This window comes from Orbicella faveolata, unplaced genomic scaffold (assembly GCF_042242905.1).
Source record: "Orbicella faveolata isolate gen_17 unplaced genomic scaffold, um_ofav_v1 contig_46, whole genome shotgun sequence".
In the NCBI taxonomy this organism is placed as follows: Eukaryota; Metazoa; Cnidaria; class Anthozoa; order Scleractinia; family Merulinidae; genus Orbicella; species Orbicella faveolata.
In genome coordinates this window covers 10,502,615-10,522,907 of record NW_028301576.1, presented here as the reverse complement: position 1 = coordinate 10,522,907, position 20,293 = coordinate 10,502,615, and the positions used below count along the sequence as shown (strand labels likewise).

The window sequence follows — 20,293 nt, the reverse complement described above, 5'->3', positions numbered from 1 at the left end:
CAAAATTTCTCGTTCTTTGATTTTCCCCTATACATACTATGGAATTGTTTGACGAAAGAGCGGCAGTGTTAATCCATCAAAGTAGAAGAGCTGAAATATGCTGGAAACGGCTGTGAGCCAGCTAATGAATTAAAAAGCTCGATACTGTACTGCTATCCTGCAGCAAGAAGGCGAAACAAACGATCTTTGTTTGTTTCACCTCACATAACATTACATCGATGCTTTTGCCGGTAAGACAAGGTGCGAAGGAAAAAAACCTGAATTAGAAAGCTGTTATTCGCGTATTTGATAAATATAGATATATCAGATTTACTGAAAGTCATGTTTAAGAGTATTTCAATTCATGGATTCTCTTAAAAGGAGAAGCAAGTAGAATCAAAATACATAACGGTCCATTCTACTAAAAAGACAATTCTAGTTTCTCCATTTCTTGTTCGTGAGATAAAGGGAAATCAACTGGCGTTCGAAAATATTTGATTTTAACTCCAATTGTGTTTCAATTGCAGTTGTATTAGTAGTGACAATTGATGGAAATCAAACAGAGTTTGTAACGATAGGAGACAATATGCAGCTGACCTGCCGGTATAATGCTTCACCACCAGTGTCTGAAGTACTGTGGAAAATAAATGGGACTGTTATAGCAAGAAATACAAGTGTGCAGATAAATGACTCAAGAATAACTATCCCACATTACAATGAAACCCAGCTTCAGCTGAAAATTTTGAACACTACCTCAGAAGATGCTGGAAATTACACCTGTGATGTTGCAAATGGTGTTGGCAACTCATCCGATACGATTGTAATTGTTATTGAAGGTGTGTTTTAGAGTACACAACCAATTATTCAATAGGCTCATACCTTGCACTCATGTTTGTGTCTCTGAGCCTATTTACGTTCTGTGTCTATATTATGCGAAATCAGTGGTAGTCTAAAACATATCATGTATACTCTGACACGGGATCACCATCCATTAGGATTATCAAGAGCCACTGTGTCGACTAGTTCAAGCACCAGTGCAAGTGTGTCTCCAAGTTCAACCAGCAGTGCCAGTGTATCTGAAGGTTCAGGCAGCAGCGGTGTCAATGTGTCGCCAAGTTCAAGCACCAGTGCCAGTGTCTCGAACAGTTCAAGCAGCAGTCTCAGTGTCTCTGACAGTTCCAGCAGCAGTGCCAGTGTGTCTGACAGATCCAGCAGCAGCACTAGTGTTTCAGAGTTCGTAAGTTCCAGTAGCAGTACCAGTTTGTCTGCCACTTCAATCAGCAGCACCAGTGTTTCAGACTCCGTAAGTTCCAGCACCAGTGCCACTGTATCTTCCTCGTCTACAAGTGCCTTGGAGAGTACATCTCCGTCAGTGATTCCGACCATCTCTGCATCAAAAAGTGAGTCCTTAAGCCTTTTGTCATTAGTCAATAAATGGGTTCGTTTTCTAGAGTATAATAGACCATTGCAGTGCACCTAGAGTTTCCTATATTACCAAAAACATGCAACCCAACAATCGATCAAGTTTCGGGGAAAATGTTCGAGGGATCATTAAAGCACGACGAGACATAGCATGGCATGGCATGGGATGGCATGGCATGGCACAGGCATAGCATGTCATGTAGGGTTTGGCCTATCATGGGTTACCCTTACCCTTACATTAACAGAGAGGAGCAAATGATCTATAATGACTGACTATTACGATATAAAAGAGCTAGCACTGTAATACTTCCATAGCTATGATCATTCTGGCAATCGTAGTTGCGTTTAACGTTTGTGACTCCAAAATTTAGTATCAGAATCGTTAATAATTTCTGCTGTCGTTTTGTCTTTACATTAGCTACAATGATTGCCGTGCAATCTACTGTAGGTAAGTCTCCTGTTTATTCATTACACATTCTCTCATTATCAACATACATATTTGTATCATTATAAACACTGCTAATTACCTGATACTCTATTCACATTTTCTTCACATCTTTTGTTTTTCTCGTCAGCTACAACTCCAGCTCCAACAAGTGAGTACACATAAGATGAGCGTAATATTTCTTTTTATCTGTGTTAATGTTAATGATTTTATGACTCTACCGGAGGTACAAATAATAATGTCATGTGTAAGTAAATGTCTTAGAGTTATTATCGAAGAAAGTTCGAAATGTGGCGTCTGCAGTTTTAGCCGGCCATATCGTGCAACAAGCTATATGTAAGTTATACATTTTTATTTTTATTTTTTGATTTCATTGAAGCCGCTTCAAGGGAGAACAATATGTATCCATATAATTTTAGTTGATGCTATAATAATGTTTCAAAAAAATGTACTAAACATGTTGTGGTCATCTTCGTGACGGTTGCCGCCACAACAGTACAACCGGTTGAAATGCCCTTGATTTTAGATCTACGAGATTTTCCGTTAATGACAAGTCATATGACCCTTCCTCCACCCCCACCCACTCTGAGCTCGTGTGGAATATTGATTAGCATGTTTGAACATACTAATAATGCAACTTTGTTGCAAGTTTTAACAAATTGTAAGAGGGATTTTGGAGCCATCTTTATGTTGTGAAACCACTCCCATGATTATTAAACTTGTTATAAAGTGGAAACTGTTGGAATTATTGCGCGTTTAAGGCACACCGTCTCCTTAAATATTCTAACCAAAATTTCTCGTTCTTTGATTTTCCCCTATACATACTATGGAATTGTTTGACGAAAGAGCGGCAGTGTTAATCCATCAAAGTAGAAGAGCTGAAATATGCTGGAAACGGCTGTGAGCCAGCTAATGAATTAAAAAGCTCGATACTGTACTGCTATCCTGCAGCAAGAAGGCGAAACAAACGATCTTTGTTTGTTTCACCTCACATAACATTACATCGATGCTTTTGCCGGTAAGACAAGGTGCGAAGGAAAAAAACCTGAATTAGAAAGCTGTTATTCGCGTATTTGATAAATATAGATATATCAGATTTACTGAAAGTCATGTTTAAGAGTATTTCAATTCATGGATTCTCTTAAAAGGAGAAGCAAGTAGAATCAAAATACATAACGGTCCATTCTACTAAAAAGACAATTCTAGTTTCTCCATTTCTTGTTCGTGAGATAAAGGGAAATCAACTGGCGTTCGAAAATATTTGATTTTAACTCCAATTGTGTTTCAATTGCAGTTGTATTAGTAGTGACAATTGATGGAAATCAAACAGAGTTTGTAACGATAGGAGACAATATGCAGCTGACCTGCCGGTATAATGCTTCACCACCAGTGTCTGAAGTACTGTGGAAAATAAATGGGACTGTTATAGCAAGAAATACAAGTGTGCAGATAAATGACTCAAGAATAACTATCCCACATTACAATGAAACCCAGCTTCAGCTGAAAATTTTGAACACTACCTCAGAAGATGCTGGAAATTACACCTGTGATGTTGCAAATGGTGTTGGCAACTCATCCGATACGATTGTAATTGTTATTGAAGGTGTGTTTTAGAGTACACAACCAATTATTCAATAGGCTCATACCTTGCACTCATGTTTGTGTCTCTGAGCCTATTTACGTTCTGTGTCTATATTATGCGAAATCAGTGGTAGTCTAAAACATATCATGTATACTCTGACACGGGATCACCATCCATTAGGATTATCAAGAGCCACTGTGTCGACTAGTTCAAGCACCAGTGCAAGTGTGTCTCCAAGTTCAACCAGCAGTGCCAGTGTATCTGAAGGTTCAGGCAGCAGCGGTGTCAATGTGTCGCCAAGTTCAAGCACCAGTGCCAGTGTCTCGAACAGTTCAAGCAGCAGTCTCAGTGTCTCTGACAGTTCCAGCAGCAGTGCCAGTGTGTCTGACAGATCCAGCAGCAGCACTAGTGTTTCAGACTCCGTAAGTTCCAGCACCAGTGCCACTGTATCTTCCTCGTCTACAAGTCCCTTGAGGAGTACATCTCCGTCAGTGAGTCCGACCATCTCTGCATCAAAAAGTGAGTCCTTAAGCCTTTTGTCATTAGTCAATAAATGGGTTCGTTTTCTAGAGTATAATAGACCATTGCAGTGCACCTAGAGTTTCCTATGTTACCAAAAACATGCAACCCAACAATCGATCAAGTTTCGGGGAAAATGTTCGAGGGATCATTAAAGCACGACAAGACATAGCATGGCATGGCATGGGATGGCATGGCATGGCACGGGCATAGCATGTCATGTAGGGTTTGGCCTATCATGGGTTACCCTTACCCTTACCTTAACAGAGAGGAGCAAATGATCTATAATGACTGACTATTACGATATAAAAGAGCTAGCACTCTAATACTACCGTAGCTATGACCATTCTGGCAATCGTTGTTGCGTTTAACGTTTGTCACCCCAAAATTTAGTATCAGAATCGTTAATACTTTCTGCTGTCGTTTTGTCTTTACATTAGCTACAATGATTGCCGTGCAATCTACTGTAGGTAAGTCTCCTGTTTATTCATTACACATTCTCTCATTATCAACATACATATTTGTATCATTATAAACACTGCTAATTACCTGATACTCTATTCACATTTTCTTCACATCTTTTGTTTTTCTCGTCAGCTACAACTCCAGCTCCAACAAGTGAGTACACATAAGATGAGCGTAATATTTCTTTTTATCTGTGTTAATGTTAATGATTTTATGACTCTACCGGAGGTACAAATAATAATGTCATGTGTAAGTAAATGTCTTAGAGTTATTATCGAAGAAAGTTCGAAATGTGGCGTCTGCAGTTTTGGCTGGCCATATCGTGCAACAAGCTATATGTAAGTTAGACATTATTATTTTTATTTTTTGATTTCATTGAAGCCGCTTCAAGGGAGAACAATATGTATCCATATAATTTTAGTTGATGCTATAATAATGTTTCAAAAAAATGTACTAAACATGTTGTGGCCATCTTCGTGACGGTTGCCGCCACAACAGTACAACCGGTTGAAATGCCCTTGATTTTAGATCTACGAGATTTTCCGTTAATGACAAGTCATATGACCCTTCCTCCACCCCCACCCACTCTGAGCTCGTGTGGAATATTGATTAGCATGTTTGAACATACTAATAATGCAACTTTGTTGCAAGTTTTAACAAACTGTAAGAGGGATTTTGGAGCCATCTTTATGTTGTGAAACCACTCCCATGATTATTAAACTTGTTATAAAGTGGAAACTGTTGGAATTATTGCGCGTTTAAGGGACACGGTCGCCTTAAATATTCGAACCAAAATTTCTCGTTCTTTGATTTTCCCCTATACATACTATGGAATTGTTCGACGAAAGAGCGGCAGTATTAATCCATCAAAGTACAAGAGCTGAAATATGCTGGAAACGGCTATGAGCCCGCTAATGAATTAAAAAACTCGATACTGTACTGCTATCTTGCAGCAAGAAGGCGAAACAAACGATCTTTGTTTGTTTCACCTCACATAACATTACATCTATTCTTTTGCCGGTAAGACAAGGTGCGAAGGAAAAAAGCCTGAATCAGAATGCTATTATTCGCGTATTTGATAAAGATAAATATATACGATGTACTGAAAGTCATGTTTAAGAGTATTTCAATTCATGGAGTTTCTTACAAGGAGAAGCAAGTAGAATCAAAATACATAACGGTCCATTCTACTAAAAAGACAAACACGTTCTAAAACCAAACGAGATATTCTAAAACGCTATTTTTTTTAGATAAAATTAGCAAATGTGGCATTAAATGCCCTTTTTTTTTTGCTCTTTTTTTTTTTTTTTTTGCCAGAGTGGTAAACATTTTTGCAGTATTTAGCATTAAGTGCTTAAATTTTGCCACGAGTATTGAAAATGTTAGCTGGTAAGAAATGGGTAAGTAAGTGAAAACTTTACCAGGACCGGAGCTTTGAAGACAGCTATGGTAGAAATGTCAGGAAAAGTTAAGATTTTTGCCAAGATCTAGTTGCAAGAATAAGCTTAAAAGAGGAGTTTTCTGCAAGGAAGGCAACAAATATGGCAAAAAGTAAGCCCAAATTTTTATTTTTGGTATAAAGGTTGTGAGAGGCAGCTTTCTCTTGGCAGGAAAGACCGCGAATTTTCTTAATTTTGCTAATTTTAAGAACGATTGGTAAAAATATCGGTAATTGAGGTAATCTCTGTCAATTTTCGTCTTCTACGAAACATCTGGCAAGGTACATGGAAATTTCCATGTACCTTGCAACGAAACACATGGCAGGGTACATGGAATTTTCCATGTACCTTGCAACGAAACACGTGGCAACGTACGTGGAAATTTCCATGTACCTTGCAGCGGAACACATGGCAAGGTACATGGAATTGTGGTACACATAGACAAGCATTTCCTCATGTGATAATCAATTGCTCAAGTAAATCTTGGGAAATATAAAATCTAACTACAACTTGAAAATGACTGAAAAATTAAATAGTTTTAATTAACCAACGGAAAGATACATTAATATAGAACAATAGTACTCTTCTCTCTTTGAACGAGACATGGACCTGGAAATTACAGAAACAAAATACATCAACGCAGATTGTTATACATACACTTACTCTAGTTCTCTAGCTCTTGAGCATTATTTTGGTTCAAGTAACAATTAATCTAATGATATATTCACCATCGAAATATTTCAGTTGCCATTTCAAAATGAGGTAAAGCCCTCTCCTTCGAAAGGTGATAAAGACCAGTTCTGTTGGAAAAAGTTTAAATTCGCTAACAAAGAAATAGTCGAACTAGAAGATACCACTTCCCGGGTGCCACTTCCTTTGAACGACCTTCTGACCAGAGCTCAAGAAGCGGTACAGTCACCTTCGGAGCCGTTTGGGGCTGCAAAGGAGACTAGAAGCAGTATTAAAATATTATAGCTTTTTTTTAAATTGATCTACAGCGCAGTGATTACTTAAATTATATCGAGTCGTACTGTTAAAACGGCCAATACACGTAGCAGAAAGATTAATTAATATATTACGCTTTTCGACAATATTGAGTGTTGAAACTCTTTTAGGAGACCACACCGCGGCCCCTGGTAACTACAATTCGACGTTTACGGAAAACGGCAAAAAAATTGCCTCTTTGATTTTGCAGATTTTGTGGTCTGCAAAACGACTCCTGATATTCACCTCAAATAGAAATCTATATATCCTCAAATACAAATCTATAAAAAGCACAAACAACCAAGACAGACGGCAAAAGTTTCCCCTTTGCCGTTCGCCGCGTAAACGCCATGCTTTATCTCACTGATAATCTCGGTCAATAATAGGTTTCAGGAGATCGGGCGCGATTCATTCCACTTACTTGCACACGGATGTTTTGTCTCCTAAACTCGGCAGTACCTCTGCATAGGTCCCACCGTAACAACCAAAATAGAGCAGACCTCCTTCCTCGAAGCCACCGCTCTAATCGTTCTTTGCCCTTTTGGCGGATTGCAATACGTGGTTCCGTTAAACCGCAGTGACATTATCTCACAGACATTCTGGGCGTGCTATTGTTCAGGTTTCCGTAACCTAGTAATTAGGAGCAACTTCATTCATTTACATGTGTCGGTGTCTTTGAATAACGAGGCATAGAACAATAGTTCTTATTCAATGGGATGCAAATAAGTGAGCGCAAGTTGTGTATGTGTCAAAAATAACTAATTTTTATTTTATATTTCTCCAACAAAAGAGAAAAGCAAAACACTTCACTTTAGAGAGAGTGTTATTTTGATAAAATTGTTGGTTTTGTTCGGATTCGCAGAGTAATAAATTAGAATCAGCGGTATCCGGGTCAGCTAGATGCTTTTAATAACCGCAGACATTAACCTATCATTGCGGTTTCGGAAACGAAACTGTCAGACAAGCTGCTTTCATTTCCGCTGTGCTGTTTAACGGTCGAATTTCATCTTATGAGCTATATTTTTGGGAATCGTAGTGCTGTCCCGACTAAATATTGAACTGGCTTATTAGTATGACGAAGCAAACGTATTACTGCGGTGAAAGAAGACGTGAGCTGGTAATCTTACAAGCTGTAATGAAGCAGGTCAGGGCAAACGGCAGAAGCGGTACACCATTAATTGTTGTGGGACTGCCAACAAGTGAGGTTGTATATCGAAACTCGGCGAGAAGACAGTCCGTGAACATGCTGTAGTTCACAGTTCATCAATTTACAGGTAAAAAAAATATTCATTTTGCCTTGTTAAGTGTGAAATGACTAGAATTAAAATAGTCGCGGAATGGTACCATGAACGTGTCAAGTATCTTTGTGGGTCAGTACTCGGGTCATTTATTATGCAAAAGTGCACCATTTTGGTAATTTTCGAAAACGTACTTGTTGCATTGAAAACCTAATAATTCCCTTCATAAAGCTAAAAAAATATCCTTAAATGAAAAAAAAACGTTTTGAGACCGATTACATGTAAATATATAAAGGAGATAGCTTATTCTGATTAAGCAGTTTACAAATATTGAGTCGTTGAATGCTGAAATCCATACATGCAGCCCAAGTAAAACACAGTGAACACGAAACAAACAGAGACTAAATCGAACTCTTCGAAACGTTAAAAGATTTCAGATCATTGTTTTACAATATATTGACATGCGTTGTTTCTTTAATTTCTAGGTCCATGAATCTTCCAAAAAGAGCTGTCTTGCTAAGACAGGGAGTTGTGTATCTTACAATAAATTTTGTGAGATATCATATATTTTCAAAACATCTGCCTCGTCTCACTCACTAAATGTAAGGGCTATCTGACACGATCATAACAGGGAGCGATTTAAGAGCTGTATAAATATGCCTCATACATTTTATGTGTCATCTTAAGGTAGATGAAAATTTCCATGTACCTTCACAGAGTAATGCAAAAAGGTACAGGGAGTGCCTGAAGGTAAAGGAAGGAAATGTGTAATGCAGGAAGGTACATGGAAATTTCCATGTACCTTAACGTGTGTGGTGTAGAAATGTACATGGAAATTTCCATGTACCTTAACGCGTGTAGTGCAGGAAGGTACATGGAAATTTCCATGTACCTTAACATGTGTAATGCAGGAAGGTGCATGGAAATTTCCATGAACCTTGACATGTGTCGTGCAGGAAGGTAAATGGAAATTTCCGTGTACCTTAACATGTGTAATACAGGAAGGTACATGGAAATTTCCATGTACCGTAGCATGTGTAGTGCAAGTTTTTCTTTTCACCTGCGTTTGAAAGAAATCATGCTCTTTGAGGTAAATCTTACCACAGGAAGTGACTTCGTTGCAAAATTTTTACTTCTTTAGAAATCTTGCCATCCTTACTTCGCTTTTGACCGCACAAAATTTCACTGAAGTGCCTGATTATTGCCACAAATTCGGCGTTTTAGAATATCCCATTTGCTTTTAAAACGTGTTGACAATTCTAGTTTGTTCATTTCTTGTTCGCGAGATAAAGGGAAATCAACTGGCGATCGAATATATTTGATTTTAACCCCAATTGTGTTTCAATTGCAGTTCTATCAGTAGTGACAATTGATGGAAATCAAACAGAGTTTGTAACGATAGGGGACGATATGCGGCTGACCTGCCGGTATAATGCTTCACCACCAGTGTCTGAAGTACTGTGGAAAGTAAATGGGACTGTTATAGCAAGAAATACAAGTGTGCAGATAAATGACTCAAGAATAACTATTCCACATTACAATGAAACCCAACTTCAGCTGAAAATTCTTAACACTACCTCAGAAGATGCTGGAAATTACACCTGTGATGTTGCAAATGGTGTTGGCAACTTATCCGATACGATTGTAATTGTTATTGAAGGTGTGTTTTAGAGTACAGAACCAATTATTCAATAGGCTCATACCTTGCACTCACGTTTGTGTCTCGGAGGGTATTTATGTTGTGTATCTATATTATGCGAAATTAGTAGTAGTCTAAAACATATCATATATACTCTGACACGGGATTACCATCCATTAGGATTATCAAGAGCAATTTAGCAATCTGAAATGATCGAGCCTGTTCTCTTTTGTCCATGACCAAAACCGCGTACCGCTTTAGTAGTTGTTTACAAACTGTTCTCAGAAACGACGACGATGACATTGAAAAAAGTACTTGAAAAAGATAAGCCTAATTTCCTCTGGAATTCTTTTCCTGAAAAATTGTCTTAAAACTTGTGGTACTTTATAGATTCTAGAGGCAAAGATTTTTGCATTTACTATAGTTACTTTTTTGGACTATGGAAAGGTTTGTTTTGATAAAGTCATTCGAGAACCTAGAGAAAAGAAGGAATATTTTGCACGACTAAGAACTTAACTGCAATCGTGGCATTATCTTTTGTTGCATCTTTACAGAGAGACCTTCGATCACCACTCATCCACAGGGAGTTATCTTAAGGGAAGGAGGTAACGTGACTTTATCTTGTAACGCTACGGGAAATCCAGCACCAACAATATCATGGAGAAGAGATGGATCTTTTGTAAATACAAGTGGAAGGATAAATTTTTCAGACGACAAAAAGCAGTTGACAATTACGGATGTGAACAGGACGGACAGCGGAGAATACCGATGTGTGGCGAAAAACAGGGTTGGACGTGATGCCTCAGATGCTGCTAAGTTGGATGTACAGTGTAAGACGAATATATTTGAGGTCAATCATGTGATTTTAACATTATAAAATTTTTTTATGTTTTACCCCTTCCTCCCATCCACACATAAATCAGTGCTTCATATCCTGAAGCCTGTTTGCTTGGCCCCAACATGATATCAGAACAAACCATTGTTAGAATTAAATGGCTATGAACAAAGGCCCATAGCCGCTTTAATAAAATCATGTTTTGAGATCATGATCAATCTACAAGGAACAAAATTAAGTATTTTTCTGGCCCGGTAAAGGTGAGGGCACTCAAAAACGCCAAAAGCATCAGGGTTCTCCGAAACAATTACGCTCGCCCCACCCAAAGGAAATGCAACACTGGAAAAAAAGGAACTGCTGCCCTTGCAAGCAAACGCCTCTTCCCCAAGACTAGGTAACAAAAGTAATGAAGATAGGTTAATACAAACTGAGAAAATCACAAATATTTTAAAACTGTTATTCGTGATAACTAGGGAACCACTGCCCTTGCACGTCAGCCCTCCAATGGTTAATGAGTAAAGGTAAACTGACATGTTGCCAGGTCATATTACAACCTCGGGATACAGATATATACCATATTACAATTAACTTGATGACGGAAAATACCAAATAAAAAATTAGGAGACTGCTGTCCTGGCAAGCCAGCCTCGTAAATGTAAAAATAGAAGTATACACTGGCATCCTGCTGTGCCACACAACAATACTTATATAGAAAAATATGTGAGAAATTAAACGGGAAACTCCTGCCCGTGCAGGTCAGCCCCCCGTCTAAAATATGTTCAAATTAAAATCCCAAAAATGCCAATACCACCTCACTCTGAACTGAGTAAAACTGCTGCACTTGCAAGTCAGTAAAACCAGTCCAGAATACGGCAGGAGCAGCAGCAGCAACCTCCCCTTCCGGAGGCTGCCACCAGCCTTAAATTAATCAACTATGATGATAATGAAGGGATTATGATATATTTCTGGAAGGCATTGGACTTCCAACGCCCGAAAACCCTTATCTGTGCATCAGACATTCCAGCATCAGCAGAATAAGAAGCAGCGCCTATACGAAAGCTATAACGTGAAGGGTCAAGACCGCAATGCTTAATGGCCATGGAAAGATTGTCATTGAATATAGCTCTCTCGAGAGGGGAATCATCTGAAAAGCGAAAAAGAGGCCCTCGCCTGCTCCCCCGAAGAGACAAATGATCCAAGATGATTTTTACAGGACAGAAATTGTTGCAACGATTAATGGAGACTGAAAAAGGTCACTGATTGTAATTATGTTTGAAGTCAAGAAAGGTGAACTTTAAAGCCAACGACCCCCCGATTCGCATCCATCAGCTGCGTAAGCTGGTGAAGTTGAATAAGAGAGCCTCTCTCCTTTGTGGTTGTTAAAGTGATCTCACCAACTCGCATAAAAAAGAGGCAAGTGAGCACATGGCCTGAAATAAACAAATATCATAAGCTGTATGACAAAATTGAACTGAAGATTCCAAAATTCTATGTAGAATTGGTAGGGTAATTGGCAGCCGACTATGTAGACGAGACCCAAGCTTTCCATAACCCTAGTAAACTAAATGTTTGCTGCGTATACCCAGGCAGTCGTTATACTGAGAAGCACTAGCTATATTGCAACTGTGCTAAACGTAAACAAGTGCCTCATTATCTGTCAGAAACAGGATACAACGGTTTTGCATTTGATCAACCCACAGATATAAACTAAGAACAATTGGATAAAGCTCAAGCATAGCAATGTTCTGGTGTAACCAATTATGAGGCCATATCCCATAGCACCATTTACTGCCAAAAACTGCTCCAAAACCTAATGAACCAGCGGCATCAGTATATAGCTCCAATTTGTCTGAACTGTCCCAGAAGTCTTCAAGAAAGAAGGACCTGCCATTGAAACCAGTCAAAAAAGACTGCCAAAGCTTTAAGTCAGCTTTGACCTCTCGATTTATCCGAACATAATGATATGGCGAATGGATCCCGACAGTGAGATCAATTAACCTACGTAAAAAGACTCTACCTGGAACAACGCCAGAACATGCAAAATTTAGCATGCCCGTTAATGATTGGATTTCTTTCAGTGTCACCGTTTCACGAGTAAGAAAGTCGGAAATCAGAGACATTTGTCAATTTTGTCCAGAGGCAAACGAACCTCGAAAGAAACATAATCCAATTCGATTCCAGCAAAGGAAAATGTTGTAGCAGAACCACATGTTTTCTCTGGTGCTATGGGAATACCAATGTATGAACACAGGTCAATAAATAAATGTAACTGATCCTTGCATAATGATCGAGACCGGGCAGTAATTAGAAAATCACTGAGTAAATGAATAATATGATTATTCCTCAGTTTATTCTGAGCAATCCATTCCATTGCAGTACTAAGGGTTTCAAATGTCTTACAACTACTAGAGCACCCCATAGGCATGCACCGATCGTCATAATACAAATTCCTCCATCTCATACCAAGCAAACTATAATCCAGAGGACGAATGGGGATAATCCTAAAAACATTCTTCACATCGGTTTTGGCTATAAAACACCCACGACCTGCAGCCTTAATGTGGCGGATGGCATCTGCAATAGTTGCATACGAAACTCTAGTAGGGTCTGGAGAGATGCCCCCAGAAGAACCCCTGGGATACGATAAGTGGTGGATCAATCTAAATTCCCAGGAGTCTTTTTTGGAACGACACCTAAGGAAGAAATCTGAAATCGGTAGAAAGGTCTAGTCCGAAATGGTCCAGCTAGGTGACCCGCCTCAAGCCCCTTACTAATTTTCGTATCTACTACATCCGGGTTTTCTGAAGCTGAAATTAATTTTTTTACATCCGAGCAACCAGGGTCACCTTCATAATGTAAAGGAACACCCTCCTTAAATCCTGATGAAAGAAACACTGCAATGGAATGATTGTACCTAGGAAGGAGGAAATCTAACCTCTCGACAATGACAGGTGTCGGCAAATTATGATTTTTCAGTTTGGGACTTGGCAGGCAGGGGTCGGTTCGATGAGGTTCTACTCTGGCCACGAAAATTACACCGACTGACCGGATGGGGACCTCACACTTATAACATAAATGTTTAAAGGCACAACCAACATCACCATCCACTCCCCTGTGAAACTTAAAACAATACCCCTTTGGGGTACCCTGATCCTAGGGCTTAGAAAGTCCCTGACTGTCAGGATTTATTTGCTTTTTAAAAAAATTGTTGAGCCAGCATCCATAACTCCCAATGAATTACACCCCATGGGAATTAAGCAGGTTGTGCTTGCCTTTAAAAAAAATGGAAGTTTTCGCCTTGAAACTTCCAATTATCACCCCTGGCTGTTAAATCCTGAACCACTTCCCCATATTTCATGAGGGCGGGGGCCTCATGGGGACACCTACTAGTGTACACCCCGACAAAAATATGAAAGCAACTTAGTCAGGTTTCAACTGACAAGTGCTTCTTAGCCTTCGCAACAGGTTCTAAACATAATGATGGAATTCTCTCCTTGTCAGAATTTGAAATAGTTACTTGGTATTTATCCTCAGTAAAGCATGAAAATCAAAGAACTCATTGTTCCAGATCTTCGCACGGAGCTTCTCCCCCAACAACGAGTAAATAAACAGACACGGTCCCCCCAAGTTTAAAATTACTATGGGCCAGTGGGTCAAAATGAGATCTTAAATCGTGTTTCAGACGCTTAACAAATGAATGACCCAAAATAGGCACAGATGCAACCCCAGTAGACATAACAATGGTGGACCAAATAAACGAGCTGCAACTGCGAGCCGTTCGTGCAAAAGTGATTCGTATTAAAAGTAAAATGAACCACAATAGACGATCATAACATTGGGTACGTGTCCTCCGCTTGAGACAATAAAAAGACTGAGAGCTTACCTCTTAAAAGTCAAACGATGAAAAATAATCCTTCGCCAGCGTGTCAAAGAATTGAATAAAACATAAAAATCCTATTCGCAAGCAAATAGACCAATTTCGACATATTAAAATTCATCCTAAAACAATGGACCTCATCACGAGACTTCCAGGAATAAACCCCACAAACTCTGTAGTTATTCCCCGAAACCTCGTGCTTAGGTCTATTGTTTTAGACTTAATTTTAACACATCGAAATCGGTCTATACAGTGTCAGATTTATTACTTCAAAAAAAAAAAGGAATCCAGTGACCTTCTAAACAGAATCCTGTTGCAATATATATATACATATATATATATATATATATATATAAAACGGTTATAAGATGCCTCAACCCAACAAAGAATGCCACTGCGTCAGGAGGATCAATGAAGATTCACAGTCCAAGCCTCACCGCAAAAATGAATTTAAAAACGTTTGATAAAGCAAGGACGGACAACTTCTGACGGTAAAAAAAGTTAAAAAGTTAAGAATTTAATAAAAAAACGTTTCGGTCTTAGACCTTCATCAGTTACAAGAGAAAAAGGACGAAAACTAAGTTTAAATACGGTTACAGTGTGGGAGATTACGTAACGAAATGAAAAATACAATATTGTGCTATTAATACATCGTGATTAATACAATACAGGAAGAAAATGCAAAACGAGAAATACAATGCTGTACTATAAATTACGTCATACAGGGTGATAATTAGTAGACCAAACGAAAAGAATACAATACGGTGCATAAATTACATTATAGAGCGTGATAATTGCAGAACTAGGTTAAATTCAACCTAAAAACTAAAAGAGTTAAAATAGATAAAACGGACTCTTGCAATGCGGTAAATATAAAAGAAGAAACCTACGTTTACGCTGGACAAGGTTAATAACAAAATCCCAAATCGAGGCCTTTGGAGCATTAAAGGGTTGACAAACAACAAAATCCCTGGAGGGGCCCTTAAACAATAAGCTGTAATAAGATCCCAGGCAGGGCCTTTGAGCATAACTAACACCCAAAAAGCTGACAAAATCCAAGGAAGGGCCTTTGAACTGCCTTATGGCGCGAACGCATATTTACACAAGAGAAAGTTAATTATAACAAATTCTGTTTTTGGAGTGAAATTCTTTTCTTTTATTTAAGCCATGGGGGGCCAAAGAGAACAGTTGAGCACTCCAATAAGCCTCTTTCGTAATTAAAAACCTATCGATCTCGTCTGAGTCATTAGGGGCCTGCACCAGATCAATGCATTGGAATTCAAAATCATCCAAGGAGTGTGGAATTTTATTGAAATGTACTGCTACCTCACAAGTGGTAGCAGTATTATATATTATATATATATATATATATATATATATATATATATATATATATATATATATATATACATATATAATAATCCGGGCTTTATGATTAAAGTTCTCAGACCTGAGTTGAGTTTACAACGTCCATGGTTCAACTGTAAGTACATGCATACTATGCATGGACTGTCATCACCCTAAAACAATGGACCTCAGCACAAGGCTTCCGGAAAGAAGCCCCACAAACTCTGTAGTTATTACCCGAAACCTCATGTTCATCGTTGGCAAATAATTTGCTAGGATAGCCTTGGCAGCGGTAGGCGCACTGTAGTTTGATAACTTAAAAATTTACTTTAAACGTAAATACAGGCTTTGTACAGTCCCGAAATATTTTTGTGTTATTTCGAAATTTCCCCTTATTACAACAGTTGTCTCGTTTGTTACAGATCCACCTGACATCACTGTTGATCCTCAAAACAGAGCTGTAACAGAAGGAGATAACATGACTTTATCTTGTAACGTTGCTGGAAATCCAGCACCGTCAATATCATGGACCACAGATGGAATACAAGTAAATACAACCATCAATTCCAGGATCAGTTTTTCAGCAGACAAAAAGCAGTTGACAATAACGAAAGTGAAAAGAACAGATAATGGTAACTATCGATGTGTGGCAAACAACAGCCTTGGAAACGCTACATCCGATGCTGCTACACTAGATGTCAATTGTAAGTATAGCATCTTGCTTAACAGTCTATGTGTGACACAAGGGACCGCATTTAGCAGTGCAAGGATTCTCTCTGTCAGTTTTAAATCTTGCCATGGGGAGTTTTAAAACGTTGCTGTCTGGATTCGTCATTTCATATCCAGTGAGTGAAGTTACTCTAACCCTCTAGTTGCACAGTGTTAATACTGTTAAAAAACAATGAGAAGCGATAATATGTACTTATTGACTGACTGGAACGGCCAGGTAGGAAATATTTGGCTTGAACCGAGAGCCAAATATTTTCCCGGTTGATCTAACCTCACTCAGCTATTAGCATTTTACAGGGGAGCTACATTAACCGGGATCACTTTTAAAAACAAAACAATGAACAATGAATTCAAACTAAATTGTTTTGAGCCAATCGCGAACGCGGAAGGGCCGAATGGTTAGAAATACAAAACTGCCGTTATCGAAAACAAATTTACTACATGTATATTATGGTAACTGAACGTCGTGAACGGCGAAAAAGGAACTGATGGAGATGTTTCCGGTGATAAATATGGTATAAAATTGAAAAGGTGCCCTCTACGTGCCCGGCACCAAGTTGCCTCTGATGTTTCTTGAGAGAGTTCTCGATTCTCAGCGGCAGATCGCACAGTTAACCAGGATATGTTTCCACTTCGTGCGTCGTTCATCCCTTAGATGTACCGAGTGAACTCTCTAAAACTAAATGCGTCAGGTCAGATCTTTTCATGTCTCACAAAACGTTAAGTGTAACACCATTGGAATAACAACAGCAAATAATGTTCCCCTGAATGATACATACTTAGATCTAGTAAGCGATCTCAATCCAGCAACACTGCACTTTTTTGACGAAAGCAACGTTCTAAAAACAACGACAAATTGACATTTTGGAAGCAGTTACGTCAGCGAAGCGGCATTTGAGTTTCAAAAGTATGCCTTCAACGCAACATACACATTATTTAAATCTGCTGAATTGGGTGCAAGGAGTGGATTATATAAACATTATGCTCTTGTTTTTTGAGGAGGCAGTTGAACTGCAAAAAACGATTGGTCTGCAATATGGAACGGGGAGACACACTGTAATCATGGACAACTGTAATTTTTACCATGGACATTTTGCGGAGCCACTGTTAACTGGCCTGCACGCAGAGTACGAGCAGTGAACATCTCGTGAAACAAAGAAGTCTAAACTTCAACGGGCTTACATGTAAAAGGTCATGGCCTGTTCTTGTGATTGGTGGAGTTTGATCCTTTTCTTTTTGTTTCTGTTTTAAGGTACATTGGTTGTTTTTTTTTTTAAATGTAATCAACGGCTGTGTAAAACTTAGTCGCTCGTCCGGTTTTAAGGTTGATTCTATTTATGAAATTGTTGATAGAAGATAATTCTGTCGTCGTATCATAGGGGTCAGCGGTATTCCACATGGGCCGTATTGTGTGTGCAAAACGAACATGGCTGCATATCAGCTGAGAATAAAGTGTTGTGTTCTCGAAAGCTGTTGTTCCTTCGATGGAAGCTTTCCCAGCCGGTCAACAAAATATACCGGTAGATGATGAAACCTATGGCTTTTATAGTCCTTTAATACACTACCATAAACGGTAAGCTATGCTCCATTGTTGCTTGTATTAAAAAAGAAGAAACAAAAAACTAAAATGGTCACGAGTGAGATAACGAGCTTCCAGGAACATGCTTCAGTGATAACTGCAGTTGAAACCAAACTGAGGATATTCTCCTTCTTTCACAGTAAATAATATATCGACAGGGTATTGCTATCCCTCTAACTCTGTGCCACATAAAGGGCCAGGGTCTTAGAATCGGTTCAGGCATCCCAGTAATCTCACTAGAAGAGGAATGGATTCAAATCACTGGTTAATATGTTTGTATTAATCTTAACTCAATCTAAGCAATGGAAACGACAAATTTTCCTCGAAATTTCATCAACTCCAACTTTTAGCAAAATCTCAGTGTCAAAACCTCACGAAACTAAAAGAATCAAAATACTTATTTGAAAACCCTCCTCTGAACATTCTATAGCTAGAGATGCATGTGCCAAAATGTTGTATGTGACGTTCCGCCTTATGCCGCGTAATCCTCATCAATGAAATCGTATTGTTAATAAGAAAATAACTTAAAGATTTTCGACAAGCCAATATAATAGAAATGTAAACTTACCAAAGGACAGTAATGTTACCCTTCAGTTCCAAAGCTAGCCTGTAAATGTGTTCTGCAAAGCTCGTCGGAAGATGTCGAACTACTTTACCCGCGTTTATCACCATTAACTTCGTAAGGGTAATGTAAGTTATCCATCTCAGGAAAAAAGTCGAAAATATCTCCAGTGCGGACTTCCGGAAAAATAAACATTTTTAACAGAAATTGCTCTCATGCCTGAAACACGTTTTCAACTTTCTCTCAGTCTAGAAATAGAAGCCTGCTGAATTCATTCAACTTGCGTCACTGGTAATGAACTGGCTTCTATCTGTCTGAGAGAAAACGAATGTTGATTGACTGAAGGTGAATTTGATATTTGTCAAGCTGAAAACTACGCGCTGCCGGTGTTAAAAAAAAGCAGCATTCGAAAGTTGTTCTTGACCATTTTGCCGTAAACATGTGCGTGTCATACAGGGCGAAATATCTACGTGCCATCTTTATTCCCTTGCAGCTTGGATCTCAAATATATTTCGAAAGATTTTGGGGACAGAGGATTTACAACAAAAGAATCGCTAAAATACATCTATAGTTCTGTTTCCATCCCCGCTTAAACTGCCTTAAGCGAAAAAAGAAATTCTGCTTAAAGAAATCATCACACACATCACACAAGGGCCTTGGAGTGGTACTAAAACTCAATCTGCTGCCCATACTGTGAATAGTGCGAAGTCGTCAACGAGTTTCCATGCAAGGGAAAGAGAAACGCTTTTCTAATGATATCCATTGTTTTGAAGCTCGAATTGCAAGTGCCCAGCAAGAGTAAACTCGGTTGCAACGACAAGCCGGTGACTATGAGCGAGGGGTTGGGGCTGGAAATTAATTAAATTAAAAGAGATATTGTAAAAACCCGACTTGTCCTGGGATCAGCCAGTGCAACCTCCAGGGTAAACACCCGGAAATCACAGAGCGAATTCGTGAATTTCAAAGCAGCAAGGGAAAAAGCTAGTAACAGGTTTTTTTGGAATCATGAAACCATTACTGGAGAAGAGCAATCAAATGAAATGCGTTGAGACATATCGCCTTATTTTAGATGGTGATTTCATGACTCGGAAGAATGCACCAGACAACAAAATTCCGGTCGGCGAAAAAATACTGGCAGTTGCCGTTGATAATTGAGGGACTCGCAAGGAGGAACATCCAGCCATTGCAACTAGCCCTGGCAATGACGCATTGGGAAGCGAAACACCGACTCATGATGTTATGAAATTCACTTCAAGTCGAAGGCTCGATTTTTAGCTGTAGAGGACTGTAGAACACGGTGGTTCCGGAGGATCGAACAAGTGAAAGTCGGAAGCTGAAAAGGCTGTTGAGTTGAAAGTAGTTCGATATAGTTCTATTTCTTGCGTAGTAGATTGTGGCATTACTGAACTGGCTAATGAAAAAATGCAAAGGCTCCCAGGTAAATTACTTTATCGGAACTTTTTTCATTGATTTAATATTTTAATTTAAATCCTCACTCCTTTCCTTCGTCACATCAGTTTTTCCTCAGCGCTGGAAGACTGCAAAAGTCACTCCGTTATTTAAAGGTGGGGATCCAGAAAACGTAAACGACTATCGTCCGATATCAGTGTTGCCAGTACCCTCCAAGGTAATCGAGAGGCATGTACACGACT

General features: G+C 38.9%; 1 protein-coding gene and 3 pseudogenes across 1 annotated transcript in view; 1 reads left to right on the top strand and 3 right to left on the bottom strand.

The window, feature by feature from the left end:
- Positions 1 to 20,293, top strand: part of LOC110060349 (uncharacterized) — a 154,046-nt gene that overhangs the window by 15,520 nt on the left and 118,233 nt on the right. Inside the window, exons 25-35 of the mRNA XM_089276679.1 lie at positions 507 to 815; positions 975 to 1,379; positions 1,820 to 1,849; positions 1,977 to 1,997; positions 3,141 to 3,449; positions 3,609 to 3,947; positions 4,388 to 4,417; positions 4,545 to 4,565; positions 9,425 to 9,733; positions 10,267 to 10,542; positions 16,194 to 16,475. Of these exons, the coding sequence (XP_089132805.1) occupies positions 507 to 815; positions 975 to 1,379; positions 1,820 to 1,849; positions 1,977 to 1,997; positions 3,141 to 3,449; positions 3,609 to 3,947; positions 4,388 to 4,417; positions 4,545 to 4,565; positions 9,425 to 9,733; positions 10,267 to 10,542; positions 16,194 to 16,475 (2,331 nt within the window). The remainder of the gene's footprint in view (positions 1 to 506; positions 816 to 974; positions 1,380 to 1,819; positions 1,850 to 1,976; positions 1,998 to 3,140; positions 3,450 to 3,608; positions 3,948 to 4,387; positions 4,418 to 4,544; positions 4,566 to 9,424; positions 9,734 to 10,266; positions 10,543 to 16,193; positions 16,476 to 20,293) is intronic.
- LOC149098340 (uncharacterized) lies at positions 11,011 to 12,097 on the bottom strand (annotated as a pseudogene).
- On the bottom strand, positions 12,173 to 12,933 carry LOC149098339 (uncharacterized; annotated as a pseudogene).
- LOC149098338 (uncharacterized) lies at positions 12,934 to 15,917 on the bottom strand (annotated as a pseudogene).